Below are 22,435 nucleotides of genomic sequence, written 5' to 3'. Positions count from 1 at the left end.
TGCTAGCTGAAATTGAAATTAAGTGGCAGTAACAAACAGGACTCAAAATGGCTGCTACGGAATACCTTACTTAGAATTGTTTTACTCTTGATACTGATCACCAGCACGAGACTTGGTGTGCGTATTCTGCGATTGCCGTTATAAAACCAAATACACGTGGGTAAGGCACCGAATGCACAGGGAAGAAAATGTGGCGTTACAATGTGTAACGTATTATTTGTGCACGCCTTCGCCTCTCGACGTTGCCAGGAAGCTGTGGAAATTGAAGGACGGTTGCCATGCGACTCGGATACAACAGAGCCCGGAGCTCCGCCCATCCGAACCCAGGCTATCAGTATACTGAGTCGTTTTTAGGTCGGGGACTTTCTGTTATTGTACCGTGAAATCCAGGCTTGCCCCGAGGTGAGAGGCTGTGGTGGTCCCAGCTAATACACAAATCATGCCTCCTCCGGAAACCATGTTCTGTGCGCAGCAAATCAACATTCCGCCTGAACTCCCAGATCTCCTGAAGCAATTTACCAAAGCTGCTATTAGGACCCAACCGCATGATGTCCTGCAATGGTCTGCTGCGTAAGTATAACCTGACAGTTTTTTTTCACTAAGTCTGCGGCACACTGGCAACAAAGCAAAGACAAAGTTCCTGCTAGTCGGTCATGATTACGAACATTTGAGTAGCACAGTTTAACAGTGACATTAGCTAGGCAGACGGCATTTTTAGGTGGTAGCTTACATCTTGGGATTCACATTTGCGTGCTTTCTGTTTGCTGGATTTATTTGTTTTAGGCTGTCCAGCTTGAGTTTGTCCCTTCCCTTACTCATACTCTATTTACTGTATTCTCCCACCAGAACTGAATTTAAGAAAACATTCCTTTAAATCTTGTCACATTTGCTGTGCAGTCAAAGACCGAGGTCAGATGTCGTGCTCTGTGTTCCAAAGGAGCTTGGTGTTTACTTTTCTTCTTCTGACTTCCAAGTGAGAGGATTTATGGGACAATCATGCTGGCTACTCGGGGTGTGCTGTACCATGTTATTTTTTCTGTCACAAAAGAAAATTTTAATGTCTCTAAATTAACTGCAGATATTTCAGATTATGAAAAGCTAAATGAAGCCCATTTTTGGGTAATTTCGAAGTGGGTGGGAACAAATATTTAATCAACTCAAGACTCTAAATCAGTGGTCTTCAATATTTTTAATGCTGCGCCCCCCCCCCAAGTGGGGAAAAAAATCGGGGCCCCCTCAACATTTTTCACAATTATTTTGTTAAATTGTCAATGTTTAAATATGTCTATACATATTTAAACATTGCTGTTACATTCTGTTACTGTTTTAAAAATGCAATAAAGTACATCATTACCAAACATACTATTCCGGCCAGGCAGGTGCCTTACTAACATGTACTAGTATCCACAGTGAGACTATTAAAAGTGGGGGTGGAGGGTTTGAAGAATATTTATTTTCTATTCCCTTTTGACACCTTCTCCCAGCTAGGATAGAAATGACAAAACGTTAGTGATGGCCCATTAAAAAGCGGCTTGGTGTCACTCATCTTTTTCCATCTTAAAACAAAGCACAGTTATCAGCACAATGTTTCTTTTGGCCAGAGCCTTGCACCTTCAACCCGCCCCACCTGGGATCACTAGCGACCCCCAGTTTCAAGACCCCTGCACTGCACTAGATGATGACATTTCCACACATTATCGTTTGTGTGCTGTATACTTTTATCAGTGCGCTACCACACCATGCATACTCCATTTTACCCCACTCCACTCTGCAACATTTCACAACATTGCACTCTGCTCTGCACCACTACACACTACACCACTCCAAACTGCGTCACTGCACTCTACTCTAAACCACTTCACTGATGCTGCTCTACTCTTACCTACTCTACTCTAATGCACTCTACCCCACACTACTCTAAAATGCACCATTGTCTTCATCACTGCACTCTATGCCAATCCCCTGTGCACCACACACTCTACGACCCGGGGGGGGGGGGGGGTCTAGTACCACCACTCCAATGTATGCCCATCATCCTGGCCCCCCAAAATGCAGTGAGTTCACCATTACCTGGAGTGAGGCCCTTCCCACCGGCACCATCCCAGTAGCGGCCCCTTCATTATCTCACAAGCATTTATAATGGGAACACCTGCCATAGTGACACATAACCCTGACTGATCATCTCATACTGACCATACAGCATACCCACTTAAATCACAGTGGCTGACAGTTGGGTTTTTCATCTAATGCAGTAGCAAGAATACATGTCTAGGCATCACTTAGAATGACAGTACTTATCATATCTGGTAACAGGTATAATGCAAGTCATTTAAAGCCCCTAAAAGGCCTCACAGTTATAATCACAGGATTAAGCATTTACAACCAGGGACCCTTGCAGGAATACCTAGCAACATAACCCCAATTCACTTATCATTTCACATATCACATGTGACTTCCAGTCCCCAAAAGAAACAACATTATGTAAATGCACCACTTGTGCAATAACACCTTTCCACCCCTAGGGGGTGTCACCCAATGACAATCCATGTTTAGCCTCGCACACTTCAGTGCAGTCCTAATCATCAGTGGACCTTTGCCAGCAAATGGGGGTGACCCCAACCTCCTGGGGCCACCACATGCAAAAACAAGCTGGTTTTCCTGAAGGCTCATCATGCCCCGCAAGGCATTCTGAGGCGCTTCCCCGCTGCTCATGGGAGGGCTGCGCTGCCTTTGTGGGTGGCCTCACGCCGCATCAGCACTTCCCAGGGGTTCCAGTCCCACCCGGGTACCCCGCATCCAGGTGAGTGTGGAGGGCAGCTTGGGGAGCCCCCATCCCCCGGCTGCTCTCGCCGGCTCCCTGCCTGGCCAGCCCTCTCGCGTGCTGCCGCGGGAGCCGGCCTTTCATTCTGGGGCAGACAAGGAGGCTGCAGCCGGTCGGGCTGGGCCTCGGGTGAGTGCGGCGGCACTCCCCCCCCTCCTTTCTCTTGCCTCTAGGGAGTGCGACAACACTCCCCCTCCTCTCTTCGGCATCCGGGGCCCAGGAAAGGGTCCTGGACCCCACGCACCTTCACAGGGAGCACAAAGGCGCTTCCTGGCTTCCACCTTCACAGGGAATGCGATGGTGGCTCCCGACTTTAGTTCTTGTTGAGGGCCACGGTAGGCTCCTGGCACCCCCTGGGGGCAATTTCACGGAGAGCGCAACAGCGCTCCCTGACTTTACTTCTCGGGGGGCCAGGATAGAGAGCCTAGGCCCCTTAGCCACCTTTCCGGGGGCGTGGCGACGCTCCCCAGCATTTCCTTTTGGGGGCAGCCCCCGGGACCTGATCCACCCTAGGGGCACATCCAAGACCGGCGGCAGAGCCCTACGCGCTTCGTCATTGGTTTGCTGAAGGGTCAAAGGTCGCCTACTTTCTGGGAGGGCATATCTTGACCTCCATGCAGCTGATTTTCACCATCTTGGCCTCTTCTCACTCCTGGTGGCCAGCCCTAGCCACCTGGAGCACTTTTCACCACCCTCCTCACCTCCAAGAGGGTGACTCTGCGAGGAGCTGTCTTCACTGGCTTCCTGCGGCAGCCTTTCACCTGGCTTGCCTTCTGGGCCTCTCTTCTCCTGTGCAGAGGCCCAGGCTTCTCCTCACTGGCCCTGGACTTCCTCAAAGGCGCATCCAGGGTCCTGGGACATCAGGGGGTTCCTCTTTCCAGCTGCCCATGGCGCCAGGCTCCAGCACCAGTCTTCCTCAGCAAGACCACACCCTAGGAGAGCTCCTCTTCCTGTGCAAGACCTTTGAAAAGAAATTGGAGGGGACTGGCATGAAGGCACTTCTTCCCTATCCTGCAGTGACACATCACCTCACTGCCCTTGTTCCCTCCTTCCTGCACAGGCCTCTGGGATACTTCAAAATGGCATCATCCAGGGGTCTCATGCCACATGGTCTCTGAAAACCCCCTTCCCTTTACTGACTTCAAGGCCCAGGCCCGGGTGACATCTGCTGATGGATAATATGCAGCTTCACCCCCATCTCTTGCTCCTGGAGAGAAGTCCTTCGCCCTTGGAATGCTTACAGTGAAGGGCTAGACCTCTGATGCTACAGCTTGGGGAGGAAGGTAATTAATCCAGCCTGGCCGGGTCACACCCGGCCAGGCTCTGGTTATGAGCTAAGTCAGAGGAATATGACATTTCTTGATGACCCATAAGCAGTACAAATATGGCTTTAGACTCAGCTGAATACTTTCTTTTTACACAACTTTCAGTGTACTTTGGTGTGTGTCTGGAGTTTGTGGGCCCTAGGGAACTGAAACTACCCCATGTGGTCTCTGTCTACACAGGAGAGTACTGGAGTGTTCCTACAGTAAAGCACACTGAATTCCCCTTACATGTGTCTCCCCCCATTATAAAGCCTATGCCATGTCACCACCCAACTCTGCATAATTCCTGCCACACCATTCTATCTGTACCTGCTCCTGGGCTGCGCATGACAGGAATCTCCCCCGCGCAGCCCTTACACGGGTTCACACGCGTGTGCACATGTGTCTACATGTAACCAGTGCGGTGCCCCTTACCTGGGCTGCAGCGCAGCGGCCTTCTCTCACAAGGCAGACACCGGCGAAATCCACATACAGTCTACTTCCTCATGAGTTCACTATGGGTGAGTCCCAGCTTATGAGGCTCCCCCCACAGTAAAAGCTCAAAAGTTAGGTGTTCAAAAAGCGAAAAACCGGGCGGCTCAGATTGTCAGAACCACCTTCCAACAGCCACTCTACTCTACAACAGTCTATTCTACGACACTCCACTCATTTTTAATCTACTCAACACCCTTTCACTCTACAACATTCTACTCCCTCCACAACACTCGACACTCCTCCTCCACTCTATACCACTCCACTTCACTCTGTGCCACTCCAGGACTCTCTACACCAGTCCATAGCACTCCATTCTATTTCACTTTATGACACTTCAATCCACTCTCCTACCGCACTAAATATTAGCCAAGCAGAATAGAAGTCACGCTGGTCTCCAACATGTCTAAAACATTTTGGCAAAGTCAAAAGCTCTTGCATAGGTGAGACCTATTGACTTTGCCAATGCTTGTTACTTAAGGTCCACGTTGCGGAAAGATGCCTACAGCCTTCAGGTCAATTGATTACAACGTTCTACACATAACGTTAAAGAATGCAATGGTTTCTACAATTTATAGATTAGTTATTCTATTCAGGTTAAACTTGTCATTTCTGTTTATATCTTTTTTATGAGGGAACAGTGTTGTTGTTCCATTACATTTTAATGTGGTCTACATCCATCGGTAACTAGTCATCAGTCTTGTGAGATCTTGCATTTTTCATGATAGTAGAGTGTTACAATAGACTTGTAAACCAGACCGAAATATTAAGCATACTAACAGAACATACTAAAACATCTATTATCAAAATGTAACAAGTAGTGGCAAAACCAGCAGGCCTGACTTTAACTGTGTTACTAATAGTGCTTCTTCATTGATTAATGAGTTTGTGTCTGTGTATGTGTGAATGGATAACAGCAGAGTGGGTCAGCGACAGAGGCTCTTGCTTTGATGTGGATGATGACTGATAGGGTGCCTTGCTCCATGAACATTGTGGTGCAAATTCAAGTTCAGACGCTGTCCACTAATGATTTTTTAGTTTCAACTGAAGCTGACATCAAATCTCAGTACATTTCAATAGCGTGAAGCACATTTGGCTTTTCGAGGAAGACAGAGTGATTACGTTTCCAAACCATAGAGGTTTATTAAAAGATCTGCAAACTTACAAACTCAAATCATCAGAATTAGTTGTAATTTAATAGCCAATACTTAAATGCATTAGTACATTCAAACCAATCGAAAATCATATTAACAAAAACAAACTGTTTTAAAGTTGTCTAAAGTAGACTAGAGCTAAATCAGTTCCCCCCATAAAGAGTACATACTACATTGTTAAGCTAAGGGAAAGTCAGGGATATTTGGGCAGAAGTTGAGATAAAGTGATTCTGCCAGAAAGCCTCTGAAAGGCAATAGTAAGCGTCTACTCACAAGCAATGAAAAAGGGAGTTCTCTCCCTTTTTATACGAAATTTTTGAGTTTCCTAAATAGGGATTCCTACAGAATCCCTATTTAGGAAATGTAAAATTCGCAATTTCCTAATAATGATTCCTACAGAGTAGGAGCTATTAGGAGATCGCAAATAGGAGATGCTACTGCATTCCCACCCATGGGCCAAATAGGAAATGACTTGCATTTCCTAAATTGCGATTTCCTTATAGGAAATTAAAACTCAAGGGTGTATCTGTGCTTAAGGCACCCCTAAAATCGTAGTGCACATGTAAGTAAGTGCACGTCACATTAACAAATGCATTTTTTAATATATTTTTTAATTTGAAGATGTTTACCATCGACTCTGAGTCAATGGTAATATCATTTCCTAAATGCCCAATCTGCATTTAGGAAATGCTTTATACATGTGCTTTAGGAATCGCAAATAGGTAATGCCTATTTGCATTTTCTAATTCACGTTTGGAATTTGCAATTTCTTCTGGGTAGAAATCAAATATTGCGACCGTTTTTTGACCTTTGTACATATGAAAAGGCTGATTTGCCTTTTTTTAACGGGCCCGTTAAGAAATGCAAAAATCTTTTGCACATTCAGCCCAAAGAGTCGGGTAAAAAGCTTCTGCTAACAAGTACAAAAGGTATCTGAAACTGCGTCTACATTACATTAGCTTAAATGAAATATTTTCTAACATTTCCCAACACCTCCACATGAATCCCATGAAGGCACCCAATCAGGTTAGAATACAAAAAGATAAAGCAAATTTATTACTTCCTCAATCAAGGCACAATGAAGCCTTTTTGAACATCCTCCAAACTTTCAGTTATCTGAAATATAAATAGATGCATTCGGTCCAAGATGTTCTCCACAGGTGCTCATTGCTGCATGCCACAAATACTGCTTGAAAGTAAACCTTCACATCACTGATGGTCTCCAGCATTCAGAACAGGTGCAGCACCAAGGCTGAGATTTCACGGAGCCTAATGCACACACATTCACAATCGTTTTGAAGAGGTTGGCAGCTGTGTGTCTTTCTAGAGTATAGTTACTTAGGCTGTGGCGAGGTTGCTCCAAATAACAATAACCTACTGGGTTACTGCAATTTCTCAATATATGGAAAACTGAAGAATCAACTCAGGCCTGCTGACGTAGATTATCACCTAACTGAGAATGGTGTCAGAACTTGCATTTTCACTCACTCATCCTATCAGTGAGTTAAGCATGCTCTGTAACCTACATGTCACGCCTTAAATGTACATACTCTGTGAGCAAAGAAAGCTTGTACAACTCTGCCCTGCTGGGTTTGTTCTGTGGGAAATGGAAGATTTCACTTACATCTTCTGTGAGAGAGGGAGGCTTGCCTTACTACTGCCATGCTGAGCCCCATTCCTTGAATCAGCGAAGCTTGCACTGCTGATCCCCGAATTGCACTTGTCCTGTGATGAGAAAAGCCTGTGCTGATGCTACCCTACTTTATTAAACTCGGGGCAAAACTAGTTGTGGTGCACTGACCTACAGACCCTGGTTCCATTTACAGCTACCAAACTGTGTGACCCTGGGCAATTATTTTTCCTCCCCCTGCCTCTTTTGAAGTGATGATCGCATTTCAGAGCACCTTCAAATAATCCAGTTCACGATGTGCACTGTGCAAAAGCCTTCCTTGCATATAGTTAAATAGTCCATAATGTTTCTTCATCTTTAATAACAATAAAGGCCTTTCATAGGAGATGCAAGACAACCAACTTTCCTCTTTGGTCAATAATAAAATTGTCATTGCCCGTTACTTATCAGTAATATTCATTACTCTGAGTTCCACGTCTTCCTCGTTACAGTCCTCCTGTCAGAGTTTACTCCATTCATGCAGAACCTAACCACCAAACTTGACTTCCCTTCCCATTCCAAGATGGCCCCCGTACCCCAGAGTACATGTCCCCTTCTTCTTGGGAAGAACTTCCTGTAATAACCAAGCTTAGACCGAAATCAGTGGACCACAGGGAGAGGCGATGGGAACTCGGGACTGTGACGAGGAAGACAAGGACTCAGAGAAATGAATATTACTGGTAAGTAACCAGGCATTACCTCCTCGTCCATTTTCCTCACGTCGGAGTATGTACCCAAACCCACCACTGATTTTGTAACAAACCACACCAAAAAAATGCAAAACAGGTGCAGTTTAATGAAACAAAGCATACAGAAATCATGCTGCAGGAAAACGTCAGAGCTCAAAACAGCGGTACCATAGTTGGAAGAGACATCTCGAGCCATGAGTAAATGTTAGTGGGGCATGAACGTGTGGGGCTGGGCCCAAGTGGCAGCAAAACAAATGTCCTGAATGGAAGCCCCCTCAAAGGATGCCAAGGAGGCCAAAACCCCACTAGTAGACCTCCCAGGGAAAGACTCAAGGACAGTCAAGCTGGTCGCCCAAGGATTAGGAATGTGAAATGGCCAACTTAATCCACAGGGACAACGTAGAAAGGGGTGACTTGCAACCCCGCCAAACCATTGGTGACAAGCAAGGCATCTGACTTGCGGAACTCTGCAGTGCACCACAAATAAACAGAAAGAGCCAGATGAACATCCAGTGAATGCAAACGCATTTCCTCATCAGAAACGGGAGACTGAGAAAAGGTGGGCAAAACAATATCTGAATCCTAATGTAAAGAAGACACCACCTTGGGAAGGAAGGTGGGACTAGGCTGAAGCACCAACTTTATTTTTTATTTAAATTTCTTTATTAAACAACCGTCAGCAGAGTACAAGTGATGCCATCATCAGGTACAGCACATTACATTATTATTGTGCAAGTAATAGTACATATGAAGATGTACAACATATGAAATGCAAAGACAACAACAGATCTGCATGGCATATATTAGGCATTTGATGACAATAGGGAAAACAGGATGTATCACTCAGTGTATGATGATATATGCAACAATACAGAATCATGTTACCCATCCCAGACATCACAAGAATAGCAAAAGTATCCCTGGATCACGTGTCAGGTACGCAGGCTTAGGAATCAACAGTGAAAGGATGTTCCAGCAGAAATGACTTCAGCGGGCCTCATATATCCCGGGGTCGTGAAGAGCGAGGTAATAAGTCAGCATACGTGCAAATTTGTTCTTGCCAAAGGATCATATCGCCCAACCATTCCTTAAATTTAGGCGCACGGCCACGGCCCCACCTGCAGGCCACGCGGCGTTTCGCCAAAGACCAGGCTGAAGGAAGCAAACATTCTGTGTGTGGTAGGGATGGGCGCAGTATAGCCTAGGAGCGCAGTGAGTGGGGATCTAGGAAGGGGTGCGGTGATCATGGAATCAAGAGCATCAAACACCAGCTGGCAGTAGTCGTACACCCCAGGACATGCCCAGGCAAGGTGAAGAAAATCTGCCTGCTCCGCCTGGCACCTAGCGCAGCTGTCAGAGTCGCGCAGCCCGTATCTGCGTAACCGCACGCGAGTGTGGTAATAGCGTTGAAGATATCGGCAATGGATAATGCGTAGCCTCCTGTTCGAGGAGACCTCCCCAGTCTGTTTACAGCAATAGGTCCATTGCTCATCAGTGAGTTCTTGACCCAACTCCACTCCCCACTTAGCATGGGAAGTACAAGGCAAGTATTCATAATCAGCTAACAGAGAATGGTATAGTACAGACATCAGATGACTAGCGTTCTTCGCCTAAAGCACCCGATGCAGAGGCAGCAGGGTAGGGGGCCCTGAGGGGAAAGTGGAGTGGCACGCTCGTACCCCATGTCTCAATCAGGGATGTATGTCGTTACAACGCACACTTTTACAACGCATGCACTTACAACGCATTTTTTACAACGCAACATCCACTACAACGCATTCCATTACATAGCATGACACTACAACGCATGTTTAAAAACTACCTTTACAACGCATTCCATTACATCGCATACTACCTTTACAACGCATACCATTACAACACATAGTTAGGGGTAAAAATTACTATTCTAACTCCAGGGGGTGCAACAGTAGGGTAAGTGTTGGATTGCGTTGTAATGGTATGCATTGTAAAGGTGGTATGCGATGTAATGGAATGCGTTGTAAAGGTAGTTTTTAAACATGCGTTGTAGTGTCATGCTATCTAATGGAATGCGTTGTAGTGGATGTTGCGTTGTAAAAATTTCGTTGTAAGTGTAGTGCGTTGTAACAGTTGCGTTGTAAAGGTTGTTCACCCTCAATCAGGCATACAAAAATGTGTCCATGATAGAGGGTGGAGGGTCATGACATAACTGCTGTAGAGTGCAAAATTTACCGTTAACAGAGAGGTCCCCCCAAGTGCGAATGTTACGTGCACGTGACATGTTCCTAAAAATGCCTTCTTGCAGCAGCGCCACTTCAGGGTGGTAAGTCAAAGGAAGGAAAGGGAAATAGAGATAGGGTGCAGACGTATGTGCTAGAATGCGAACCCAGGCCGCATTTGTGCAATCAATTGAGGTTGGTTCTTTCTCACAAGGTGCCACTCTGGACAGTATAACACCATCTAACGGGATGGGATCCGCTAACCAATGCTCAGTGGCTACGTGACTGGTATAACGGGGGAGGTGGAACCAATAGTGAGCAAAGTGTGCCTGTGCACTGATGTAGTACAGCTCAAAGTTTGGAATGTCCAAACCCCCCTGCTCATACGGTCATGCAAGTGTGCCCCATTGACTACGGGGTTGTTTGCCCCCCCCCCACTAGTCTAGCCAGTTCCGACTGAAGGGTGCAGAAGAAGTGGCGCCCGGGGTTATAAGGAATATTAAGGAATAAGTAAAGAAATGTGGGTAATATGACCATTTTGATAAGGGATATGCGGCCCGCCTTAGTTAGGGGTAATGCTATCCAGCGAGTAATGCAACTAGTAATGTGTTCCATGGCGCATCCATAATTTAGGCGCATGAGTTCGTCGCGGTTCGTCATGACCTTGATCCCTAGATATTTGACCTTGTCCTCGCACCACACTATCGGATAGTCCATCTCGAAGGGGGTAGCAGCACTCGTCAAGGGGAAGATTTGCGATTTGGACCAGTTTATGTTTATGCCTGAGAGGCCACCGAATCTTACAAATTCGCGCATAAGTGGGTTCAAAATTTTGACGGGGGTCCTTTATATAAAGGGTGACGGCATCTGCATATAGGGATATAAGGATAGGGCATAACAGGCAACGAAGACCTACATGTTGGTAGTGCTGTCTAATCCTCGCCGCCAGTGGCTCCATAATAAGGGTAAAAAGGAGGGGGGAGAGGGGGCATCCCTGGCGGGTGCCGCGGGATAGGGAAAAGGATGTGAGGCTCGCCCGTTAATCAGTACTCTCGCTGTGGGCGATGTATACAGCAGACGGATCCAGGAGAGGAAACCGACGGGTAGTCCCATACATTGAAGCACAGCGAATAAATAATCCCACTCCACAGAGTCGAAGGCCTTGGAGGCGTCTAAAAAAGACTGCCGCCAGTGCCAGCTTGGGATCCACCGTCTGCAAGATGGAAAAGAGGGTGCAGAGATTGTGTGACGTCGCCCTGCCTGATATGAAACCCGACTGATCGGGAAGGACCAGTTTATCTAGCAGGAGGCACAGACGATTCGCCAAGAGCTTAGCAAGAATCTTGGTGTCAGTGTTCAGCAAGGACAGCGGTCTATAGGACTCGTATTGGTCGGAAGGCTTACCTGGTTTTAACAATGAGGTGATTAGAGCTTCCATCATGGAAGGTGGAAGGATTTGGGCCTCTCGGGCTTCAAGGAAGACTTCTTTCAACACAGGAAGCAACTGTTCGAGATATAATTTATAAAAATCCACAGGTAGGCCGTCAGAGCCCGGGGCCTTGCCCAACCTCATCTGCATAATAAGCTCCCTGAGCTCATCGTCCTCAAAAGGCGCGGCCAGAAACTCACGTTGTGAGTCCCCTAACCATCCCAGAGTAATGTCCCCGAATAGGGGTGTGAAGTCTGGCGGGGAGGTGCGTTGCGTTTTATATAAGTTTTTGTAAAATGAGGTAAAAGTGTGCAATATGTCTTGGCTATCCCTATATCTTACGCCGTCCACGCCTACCACCTCCAACACAAAGCTGGAGAAGCTAGGCTGTTTAATCTCTGTGGTTAGAGCCCGACCAGGTTGCCCCCACTCCCCGTATCGGCGAGCTGTGAAGTACTTGTTACGGAATTTCACTTCTCGATCAGCATTTTTTCTCGAAGCAGTGCTCTACGATTGCCAGATCCCTCCCTCCAAATGTCCATTTCCAGCTGCCGTATCTCGACCTCCAGGCGTTGCAAGTTACGTCTAATGTCGCGGAGGACACCACAGCTCTTAGACATGCCTATGCTTCGAATGGTGACTTTAAAAGCCTCCCAAAGCGGGGACAGTGGGTCCACAGAGCCCTTGTTCCTGTCGAAAAAATCTTTGATTTCTTCCCCCAGTTCAGCCTGGAAGACTGTATCTAAAAGGGACTCCGGGTGGAGACGCCAGAAGCGAGGGGTGACTACTGCACTGGGGGGGACTATCTCAAGGCACACAGGGGTGTGGTCAGAGTATGTACGAGCAAGATGAGTGACAGATTGAATCCAAGGCACCGTGCCTCGGGAACAAAGCCAGTAATCAAGCCGAGACCACATGGTGTGACCAGAGGTGTAATATGTGCCCTCCCTCCCAGTGGGATGCATATACCTCCAGGCATCCACCAGCCCGTGTTCTTCAAGTATCCACAGCAGCGTGTCACGTGCCTTTGTGTTATGGTGAGGCTGAGGGTTGGAACGATCCGCTGCCGGGTGTAGTGCTATATTAAAATCCCCCCCATATCACATGTGTGGATCCCATATCTAATATACGGCCCCAGAAAGTAGAGAAATATTGTGGGTCGTCATGGTTAGGGCCGTAGCTACACGCAAGGGCAACTGACTGTGTGCATAAAGTACCCCACACTATACAACTGCGGCCAGAGACGTCACAGTATGTGCCTCCTAGTATGAATGGTGTATTCTTTTTAATCAGAATGACAGTACCTCTAGAATAGGTAGAGTAGGAGGAGACTTGGGGGCGAACGGGGGTCCAGATGGGTCTCCTGAAGCAGTGCAATGTGCACCTGGTGCCGATCTAAATATGCCAGAATCTGACGCCGTTTACGGGGGTCACAGAGACCCCTGAAATTCCAAGTAAGCAATTTTATGCCTAGGGCCTTAGGATGTGTTTCCATAGGAGATTTAGAAAAAGGAAATGTCACATAAACAATTGTAAAGCAATGTGATGCGTATCTGTGTGTTGAAAAACATGACAAGTAACTTGTGCAATATGCATGACGGTACAGTTAACATAAAACCACCAACCCCCAGCCCATAGCCACCCCCCCCCAACCCACCCATCCGCAAAGAGTATCGATGCAGGAGCAATAGAAAACAGTCATCAGCATTTGTAACCCTGCCCACCCACAACAGAACCCCAATCGTGCCGGTACACCACCTCCCACCTGAAAAAACCCAAAAGAACTCAAGAACTACATTATCCCAGAAAAACTGGCGTAGAGCCATTGAACGGCAGTACAAAAAAATCAAAAGGACTAACATGCCAAGGGGAGCTCCCATAAGGGGGGGCGCCCGGTGAGCACGAACCCCCTCCCATGTCCAGCAACGCTATGTCACATACCCAAGAGGAAAGAGGAGAAACATGTCCTCTCGCCAAAGGGGAGACCAGCGGCGTGGGGGGGGGGAGGGGTACCCGGTGAAACAGTAAGGGCACCTGTCCAATGTACAGAGGTGTGACTGCAGCATATGCACCAATGAGAGTCATGACAAACAGTTCTACCCAGAGCACTTATCTGAACAGGAACAGTCGCCAAATTCAGGAGAGTGATTTGCATGGCATGCGCTGTGTCCTCGTGTATGGTGATCATGAATGCATTGTGCGCCTCGTAAGCTCAAAGCACAAAAAAACCAAGGACGTTCGGTGACCGAAATGCCTGGTGAGAGTTCAATTGACGGTTGGCGAGGAGGGTCTAGAGTCGGGATCGCGTCAAGGTGATCTTTTAGCCAGCTTCTTCAAGTAGTCGTCGACTTGTTGCGGATTCACACAAATGATGTGTTTACCATCGTAAAAGATCTGGAGCTTTGCAGGGTAAAGGAGTGCATATTCAGTATTAGCCTTCCGTAGCTTTTGCTTAGCAGGTAAAAATTTCCGCCGTGCCTCCTGAACTGCGAGGGTGAAATCCGGATAGACTGAAAAAGCATTGCCTTCAAATTCCAGAGTTTTCGTTTCGCGAGCTTTTAGTAGTGCCACATCATGGTCTCTGAAATTTAACAGTCTAGCGATAATAGGGCGAGGAGGGTCACCCTGGGGCGGGCGCGGACGTGGCCCCAGGGACCGTTGGGCACCCTCCACGACCAGATGGTGTGAGAAGGAGTCTGTGCCAAAGCATCCTTTCAGGAGACGTTCAACGTAGTCTTCCATACGACCTGTGTTGGTTGATTCGGGTATACCAACTAAGCGGATGTTGTTGCGTCGGCCGCGGGCCTCAATGTCCTCATTTTTAGCCGCGATAACCTTCAACTTATCTATGGTCGTGATGCGGTCTTGAAGTTGAGATGAGGCGTCTTCTGTCTCGGAGATGCGTCGTTCGGCCTCTTTGAGTTGTCCATCGTGTTTGTCGACTTTATAAAGAAGAAAATCAACACGGTTGTTCATGGAGTCCATTTTCCCAGACAAGTCTGCCAAGCTGTTCTGCACCGCTAGGAGAAGCGTCTTAACTTCATCCCCGGATGATTGCGAGGCCGTTGGACCAGATGCCATGTCGGATGGCTCAGAGTCAACAGAGGTCGAGCGTGTGGTAGCTTTCCTGGAGTCAAACATCAACCGAGGCTGGCGGGCGTCATTCTTCCCCATAGCCACGAGGCCCAAAAAGGGACGAAGGAGACCGCAGGATCGTGTTGGCCAGCCGCGCTGTGCGTTGCCCCCCCGCACACCGAGCGAGACCCTGGAGGAAAGACGTCTGGCTGGCTGTTCAGCTCACCCTTCCGAGTCTAGTTGAAGTGCTGTTGGCGTAGCTTCACGTATCTGTGCCGTCAACAGCCAGCGAGGAGCCATGGGCGACTTATTGTGGATGGACTGACAAAGGCCAAAACAAGAGCTATGAGCAGTGCAATAGCGGAGACCAGGCCCTGCGTGCACTGCAGACTAAGATGATGGCTGAGGGCCTGCACAGTAGATGTGTCAGAAGAGACAGCGAGGGGGGGCCCCCTGCATCAACAGAAGAGGGGATTCACAGTGGTAGCATGAAGGCTGGCAGCAGATTAATGCTCACAGGTGTCAGAAGGCACAGGGGCCAGCCACACAGAGAGTACACCCCTCCAGACACAGCCCACCACTCATAAAACAGCAGAAGGGTGACCATAGAGGCCAGATGTCAGGGCGTAGACTCAATGATACTGGGGTGATCACAACGCCTCTGGAGGCACACAAGAGTCTCAGCAGGGGGGGGACCGATCAATGCCTCCCCTCCGCCTCACAGCAGCAACAGGCAATGGGTGCAGCAGCCGGCAGAAGCAGGCCAACCTCCAGGTGGCGGCGATGCAAAGACGGCGCTGAGGGGAAATGGCAGTTCAGAGCGCCTCACGGGGCACAAGCAGAGCGACAGCAATAATCCTCCCACGCCCAAGGAGGAGCAGACGCCACGTCCTGAAATGGCGGGCGCCCGCCGCAGGTAACAACCAACATGCACCCCAAGGAGGGGGCCGAAGCGGAGCCACCACATGCGCCGCTGCAGGTCCAGGCATGATGCGCGGCTTACCTCCGCAAAGCGGGCAGATGTAGCGAAGACGAAGGAGGCACAGGTCAATGCCCAGTTGTCCCGCCAAAAACCGATGTCCAGTTGCCTCAGAGGCCAGAGCTGCCTAACCCCTCATGGAAGACCGAGGGGTCGCATAGTGCATGCGGCCCAGCAGCACCAGCACCAGTGAGGGCTCGCAGGCCTGTAGAGTGTTCTGCGCCACAGCTCCCCAAAATACAAAGCAGAGGCTGCGAGTTTTCGCATAGGAGCTCCGTAGGATCTCGGGTGCCAGCAGCAGGTGTCATCAGGGAAAAAGGGCAGGTATAAATGCGGATTTATGACAGATTTCATCACCGGGCGTCCAGAGCTTCACAGATGTGCGGCCATCTTGGCTGTGCGCCACCTAGCGCCCCCCCAGGCTGAAGCACCAACTTGTCTGGAAAAAAACAAAGGAAAGTAGGGAAGGACTGCAAAGCCCAGATTTCTCTAACCCGCCTCCCTGAAGAGATGGCCACCAGAAAGACCACTTTGGCAAAGAGAAATTGGAAGGCCACTGACTCCAATGGCACAAAGGGAGCACCCTGCAAAACCAAAGGCAAGTCCCAAAGCGGCACCGGGAAATGCACCACCGGCCATCAAAGAGAACAACTTTGCAGCAAATGAGCTGCCAGAGGATTCGCAGCCAACACTGACTCCCCCCAAAACATCTGAACAGCCACCCATTGACTTTGGAGGGTAGAAACATACAGACCCTGCTGCAAATCATCCATAAGGAACTCCAAAACTGCAGGAGGCTTCCATGAAGAAGATAGCCCACCATCCTGACCCCAGACAGTAATATTCTGCCAGTGGCGTTCATACGTCGTATGGGGAGACAGCCGCTGAGACTGCTGGATGAGCTCTGCCACATCCAAAGTGCAACCCCGCTCTAAGTGGGGGTGCTGTTTAAGTGTCATACCACCAGCTTCAACCTGCAAAGAGAGTTCAGAGGAAGAAGAGGCTGGCACAGGGGAGGCGGAAGGAGCGCAATACCCATGGGGCATGACAGACAGACGGAGAAGACAAGTAAACCGAGTATAACGAGGGTCAAGCGGACGCGCCGTGATGCCATGCACATTACTCTGGTGGGACCATTTTGGAATCAGGCAGGTGCCACGTGCCCTCCGATTCCAGCGTATCATCACCAAAGGCCCCTAAACAGATGCTGCATGAGTGTCTCACACCCAGGAACATCAGGGCCTAAAAGAAACAAATAAAACACATTGAAGTCCCATAAAAGTAAAAAAGGAAAAGATTGCTCACCAAATTCCTTCGAGGTCACCATAGGTTGCACAGTACACCACAGACTTCCCTCACGATCTCGCATGCCCAGCACACGAGCGCAATCACCTCAAATGACAGGAACTGCTAAAGAAGGCCCACGGAAAAACAAACAAATGAAAAATAAAATACACCTGAAGTCAAGATGGCAATCGGCTGCAGAATAAAGAAAATAGGAAGTCCTTCCCAGGAAGTGAGGTACTTGTACTCAGGAGTATGGGGGCCATCTTGGAATAGGAAGGTAAGTCAAGTTTAGTGGTTAGGTTCTGCATGAGTGGAGTAAACTCCGAAGTGAGGACTGTGAGAGGAAGATGGATGAGGAGGTAATGTGATATCCACCCTGGATTTGAATTGCACAACGTCTAAGCAGGAAACCTGGTTTCAAACCGATCATCCAAGTTTGACTAAACAGTGTGACCCTAGGCAATTACTTGTCTTCACTGTGCCTCCTTTCAATGATCATCACGTTTGAGAGAACTTTGAAATAGTTCAGGATGCACTCTGTACAATAACCTCTCTAGATTATGGTTTCATAGACCATAATTGTAATTGTATTTATATAGCGTTTACTACCCCTGATGAGGCGTTGAATGTTGCTCCATTAAAAAAAAAACTTTACATAAAAGAAACGAGACAACTGACATGCTTCTTGAGTCATTAATAAAATTGTCACAGCGGAGTGGATGTGGTTCTCTAATTTTAATAAATATCACGCAGTGCAGTGACATAATCTAAGGTGATAATGTGAAACAATCCAAAATACAATTTTTGTATGTAAACTTTTTATAAATTAAGTGACAATTAGTAACACTTGCAGTAGATTATGTCTCCTTAAAATGCATGCAAACACATTTCATGCCATTACAACTGAGTTGTTACAACGACCACGTTGTTACAACGCGAACCAGTACATCGCAAGTCATTACAACAACTTGCTGTAGGGGCCCAGCTGGACGTAGAAATAGTATTATTTACTATTCCTAGTCCGGTTTCTGCAAAAGCAGAGAAGGTGTTGGATTATAAATCCAACTTCAGCACGCCCCCTACAGCAAGTCGTTGAAACGACTTGCAATGTAATGGTACGGGTGGTAACTATGCGGTCGTTGTAAAGACCCCGTTGTAAAGGTACCTCTTTGTGAAGACCGTGTTGTAAACGCTGTTTTCCTTCGCAGCAGGACAGGCAGCTTGGGGTCACCTAAGACCTGTTCTCCTCAGCCTTCATGCCACTGTTGTTCCAGAGAGGCTGCAACACAGACAGGGCAACAGAGAATTTTGGGCCCTAGCCATAACCACCTCATTTCCAATACTCTATTGGCGCTGGTAGAAAAGTAGGAGATGCTTTGGTGTTGGGCGAGTAATACGCAGTCTCAATGCTTTTGCATTACTGCTGTCCACAACCAGTCAGCTGTGGGTGTGGCTTTGAAGCGTGAGTTTGGCTTCTTTCAATGCCAGGCTTTGATTAGTGATGTGTCCTGTGAAAAATACAAAACATATATTGAATGGCGCAATAAGTCAACAAAGAAGATATGACCAAATAATTCATGCTTCTGAGGTGCTTGAACTGAAGTTGTTGATTGAGTCACTGAGAGATGAGGTGGCTGCCCTCAGATGGGAGGTTGCTACTCTAACTGAGGGGGCAGCATGCAGGAAGGAGGTGTGCAATGGGCCACTTTTAGCAACCCCTTCAGTAGAGGTCAGGGGCACAGTGCCTTACTCTCAGGGGGGATTGCAGAGCCACCGAATAAAGTTACCCCGCACAGTACCTTATACCAACCCCCAGACAGCCCCAGGAATCACCATCTAAATCTTATATATCCATTGGCAACTAGAAACACACAGTCAGGTACTGTCCATGTCAGGGCCCGATCCAGAGCAATAGATAGAGGTGAGGTGACCCTAGATGAAGGCCATACTCCTAGGCCAAGGTGCGGAGAGATATGGGAAATGGGGTCAGTAAGGGATGGTATTTACACGAGGCAGAGTGTTCAGGATGCCCAAGATATGGTTTACCTCACTGAAGTGCCCAAACTCTCTCGGGTTGGGTCTGAAGATCATGACTCACTAAAAAATAAAGTTGTTTATTTGCTGAGATCCACCCGCCATTGTTACTCGATAATTAGAGACAACATTAAATATGCAGGAAGACTCTCCTTTCCTGGGGCTGACACGGACACGATTGAAGTCAGGTTCTTTGATAAGAATATGGTAATTGGACTATTGGCGATAGATTCACGTACCATTCCCCCGGCCAATACCTCTATCTCTATTAGGTATAGATGGCCTTCAAGGTTGGAGCTAGTGCCCCATAGACTTACCGGGGAAGGATCATGCACCAGCCCTTGTGGAACAGGGTTCGGCCAAAGGTGACTACAACCCGGTGAAAGAAACCTAGGTAACTCAGGGCCCTCGTTGAATTTTCCCCCATCAGAAATGTTTATACCTAGAAGTTCAGCATATAACACTGAGCATTACACCGGGCCCCTGACTGTAAATGAAACCACCAGTACAGTCCCTATTGGTGGCACGCTAGCAGAAGGTAAGGTCTCTGTTTCTTCTTCTGTAGATGAGCCCCTGATCGCCTATGAAATCTATGGTATGGCCCCTAAACCCACAATAGAAGGTGGGGTACCTGTCTCTTCTAACCTAAGCATTCTAGTTTGGAATGTGGCTGGGATCCTCAAGCTGCAATCAGATCCAGATTGGTGTAATTTTGAGGACACCTTTGATGTAATCCTGTTTCAGGAAACCTGGAGTTTGACCATCCCTTTTAGAAGTGGGTTTTCTGCCTACGCTATTGAAGCTAGCAGGAAAGAGCAGGGTAGACCCTGGGGAGGCCTAGCAGCTTGGGTAAAAAATGCCTTGGGGTCCAAAGTTAAGCTTCTTTGTGTTGATTCACAGGACATCTTGGCCCTCGAGCTGACCCTGTTCAGTGGCTGGAAGGTCAGAATTTTTTATGTCTACAATAGAGCGGACCGTGCCTCGGAGGAAACTTATATTATTTATATATTAGACCATTCTCTGACCAAGTACACCGATAGTGTCCCAGTATTGGTGGCAGGTGATTTTAACTGTACTTTTGAACCCCTTGCTTCTGCCCCTCCAGACCTAACTGAGGACTGGGATCATGAGTGATCAATCCCAACCTTAGATCTACCAAAAGCAAAGTGGATGAAGAGAGGAGGCCAGGTTCTTGCCCTTACTCTACCGTACGATTTAAGAGCAACAACTGGTAGAACTAGGTCGGACCCAAATGGGGAACACACTTTTAATAGACCCGGTCACACCAGTAGAATAGATTATTGTTTAATTACCCACAATCTTTGGCCCTTAGTGGAAGATATGGTAGTGGTGAAAAGATCAGAGAGTGACCACAACCCCCTTGCTCTTGTCTTTACTAAACTTGGCCCCCCACAGACAGCCATAAAGGGGTGCCATGACTAGGGTGTGCTCTCGGTCACAAACAACCAAAGAGCTGTTAAGTGGGGCTGGGTGGAGGAGCATTCAGCTAGAAGCAGTGAAGAAAAAAAGCAAGGCAGTTGATCAAGGAGCTGGTCAAGCTACCTCCTAAGGATGCAGTGGAAAGCCTGGGGCCCCGCCACAAGCTGTTCTTTAGCGAGATAAGGGACACACTTAGTTGGCCACCCATAGTGCAGGGGAAGGGGGACAACGCAAGAGACTAAGAGTCCCAGGTATAACCAGGATTGCAGGAAGGCTGAGGGGGCACTTATCGATGCATTAAAACGTAGGGTGTGTGCGGAAATTGCATCCTTTAGAGCTGAGTATAAAACGGCCATTGGCAGAGCTAAAAAGGCTTGGGAGGGTTCTCTCTGGGCTTCCTTACATACTGCACTGATGGATAAAGACCCCAAGGCCTTCTGGAGACAGGCAGCATACTGGCTAAAGGGGACAAGGCAAACCCTGGAATACACTGTCCAGGCCGAAGAGTGGGTTGCCTATTTTAGCCCTCTCTATGATAATGATACAAATGAAGGTAATGAGACTAGCGAAATGAGGGTTGATTCTCTGGGAGGGGAAGGTGAAGCTTTGGTCATCTCCATGGAGGAAACTCAAATAGCAATCTCTTCTTGTGTGCCAGCAAGAGCCCCTGGTCCAGACAGAATACATAATGACCTGTACAGAGAGGATAAAATGCTCTGGGGTTCGTACATAAATTTGGTAACGAATTTGATCTTGTCTGGTGCCCCTATTCCATCATCATGGCAGATTGCTGAAATAGTGCCCATTTACAAAAAAGGGGATAGATCCAAGCCGATGAGTTATAGGCCAATAAGCCTCATAGACTCCCTTCAAAATAGTTTTTGTAAACAGGTCGTAGGAAGGATACAGGACTGGATGTGGAGTCCCAAATCCTGAGCGATTTCCAGGCAGGGCTTCTTACGAAAGTCAGTACCCTGGATCAGGCCTTCTTTCTTATCTGCATTTACTGGAAGGAAGTAGTCGTTAAGGGGGGCAAACTATATGTGGGCTTTGTCGATTTGCACACTGCATAAAACCTAGTCCCCCGAGCTAGGCTTTAGAGGGTCTTAAAAGAGATGGGCCTCCCTGCTAATCTTTTAAACATTTTAATTAGACTCCATTCATCCAACACAGCACAGGGTGGGGCGTGAACCAAGTAACAGAAACTTTCCCTGTCCAACGTGGAGTGAGGCAGGGTTGTGTGTTGGCGCCCACCCTGTTTACTCTTTTCATCAATGGAGTTGTTGATTATGTAGACCGGGACGGCTGTGATGCCCCTAAAATTGGTGTTAGAAGAGTACCTGAACTGTTGTTTGCCGACGACACGCTTCTAATATCCAACTCGCCGCAGGGTGTCCAGCAACTCCTGAAGGATTTTATAAGGTTTTGTGATGACAGGGTCTTGATTTTAAATGAGACAAAAAACCAAGTACATAATTTTTAATAGAGGGAAAAACAAACCAACAACTAGATCTGTGAGGTCTGGTAGCTCCAAGTTGGAGAAAGTGGAAGTCTTTGATTACTTGGGCATCCGCCTTACTCCATCGATCAACTGGGGGGCACATATGGAAAAAGCAAAGTTAAAATTAATCTACCAATGTGCCCACATCAGCAAAATACATAGGAAGGCGGAATCTCGTCAAATTGCCTCAGCCCTCAAAATCTACAACACCAAGGTTTTGGGAGGAGTTCTTTATGGTGCTGAGCTATGGGGCACGGGCAATCAATCCCCCCCTTACAATTGTTGAAGACCGCTTCCTAGGATGACTGGTTGATCTTCCTGTTAGTTCTCCTTTGAAACTTCTGTACTTGGACCTTGCCCATA

The 22,435-nt window shown here is 47.7% G+C and overlaps 1 protein-coding gene across 2 annotated transcripts in view; it reads left to right on the top strand.

Moving 5' to 3' along the window:
• Positions 1–305: 305 nt before the first annotated feature.
• The window catches only part of ROPN1L (rhophilin associated tail protein 1 like), a 316,078-nt gene continuing 293,948 nt past the window's right edge, over positions 306–22,435 (top strand). The window contains exon 1 of one of the 2 annotated variants that reach the window (XM_085606573.1): positions 306–570. In XM_085606573.1, coding sequence (XP_085462699.1) covers positions 440–570 — 131 coding nt within the window. In that variant the 5' untranslated portion in view covers positions 306–439. The remainder of the gene's footprint in view (positions 571–22,435) is intronic. The other variant, XM_085606574.1, reaches the window with a different exon arrangement.

This window comes from Triturus cristatus, chromosome 5_2, assembly GCF_964204655.1.
Source record: "Triturus cristatus chromosome 5_2, aTriCri1.1, whole genome shotgun sequence".
In the NCBI taxonomy this organism is placed as follows: Eukaryota; Metazoa; Chordata; class Amphibia; order Caudata; family Salamandridae; genus Triturus; species Triturus cristatus.
This window is presented reverse-complemented; position numbering and strand designations above follow the sequence as displayed.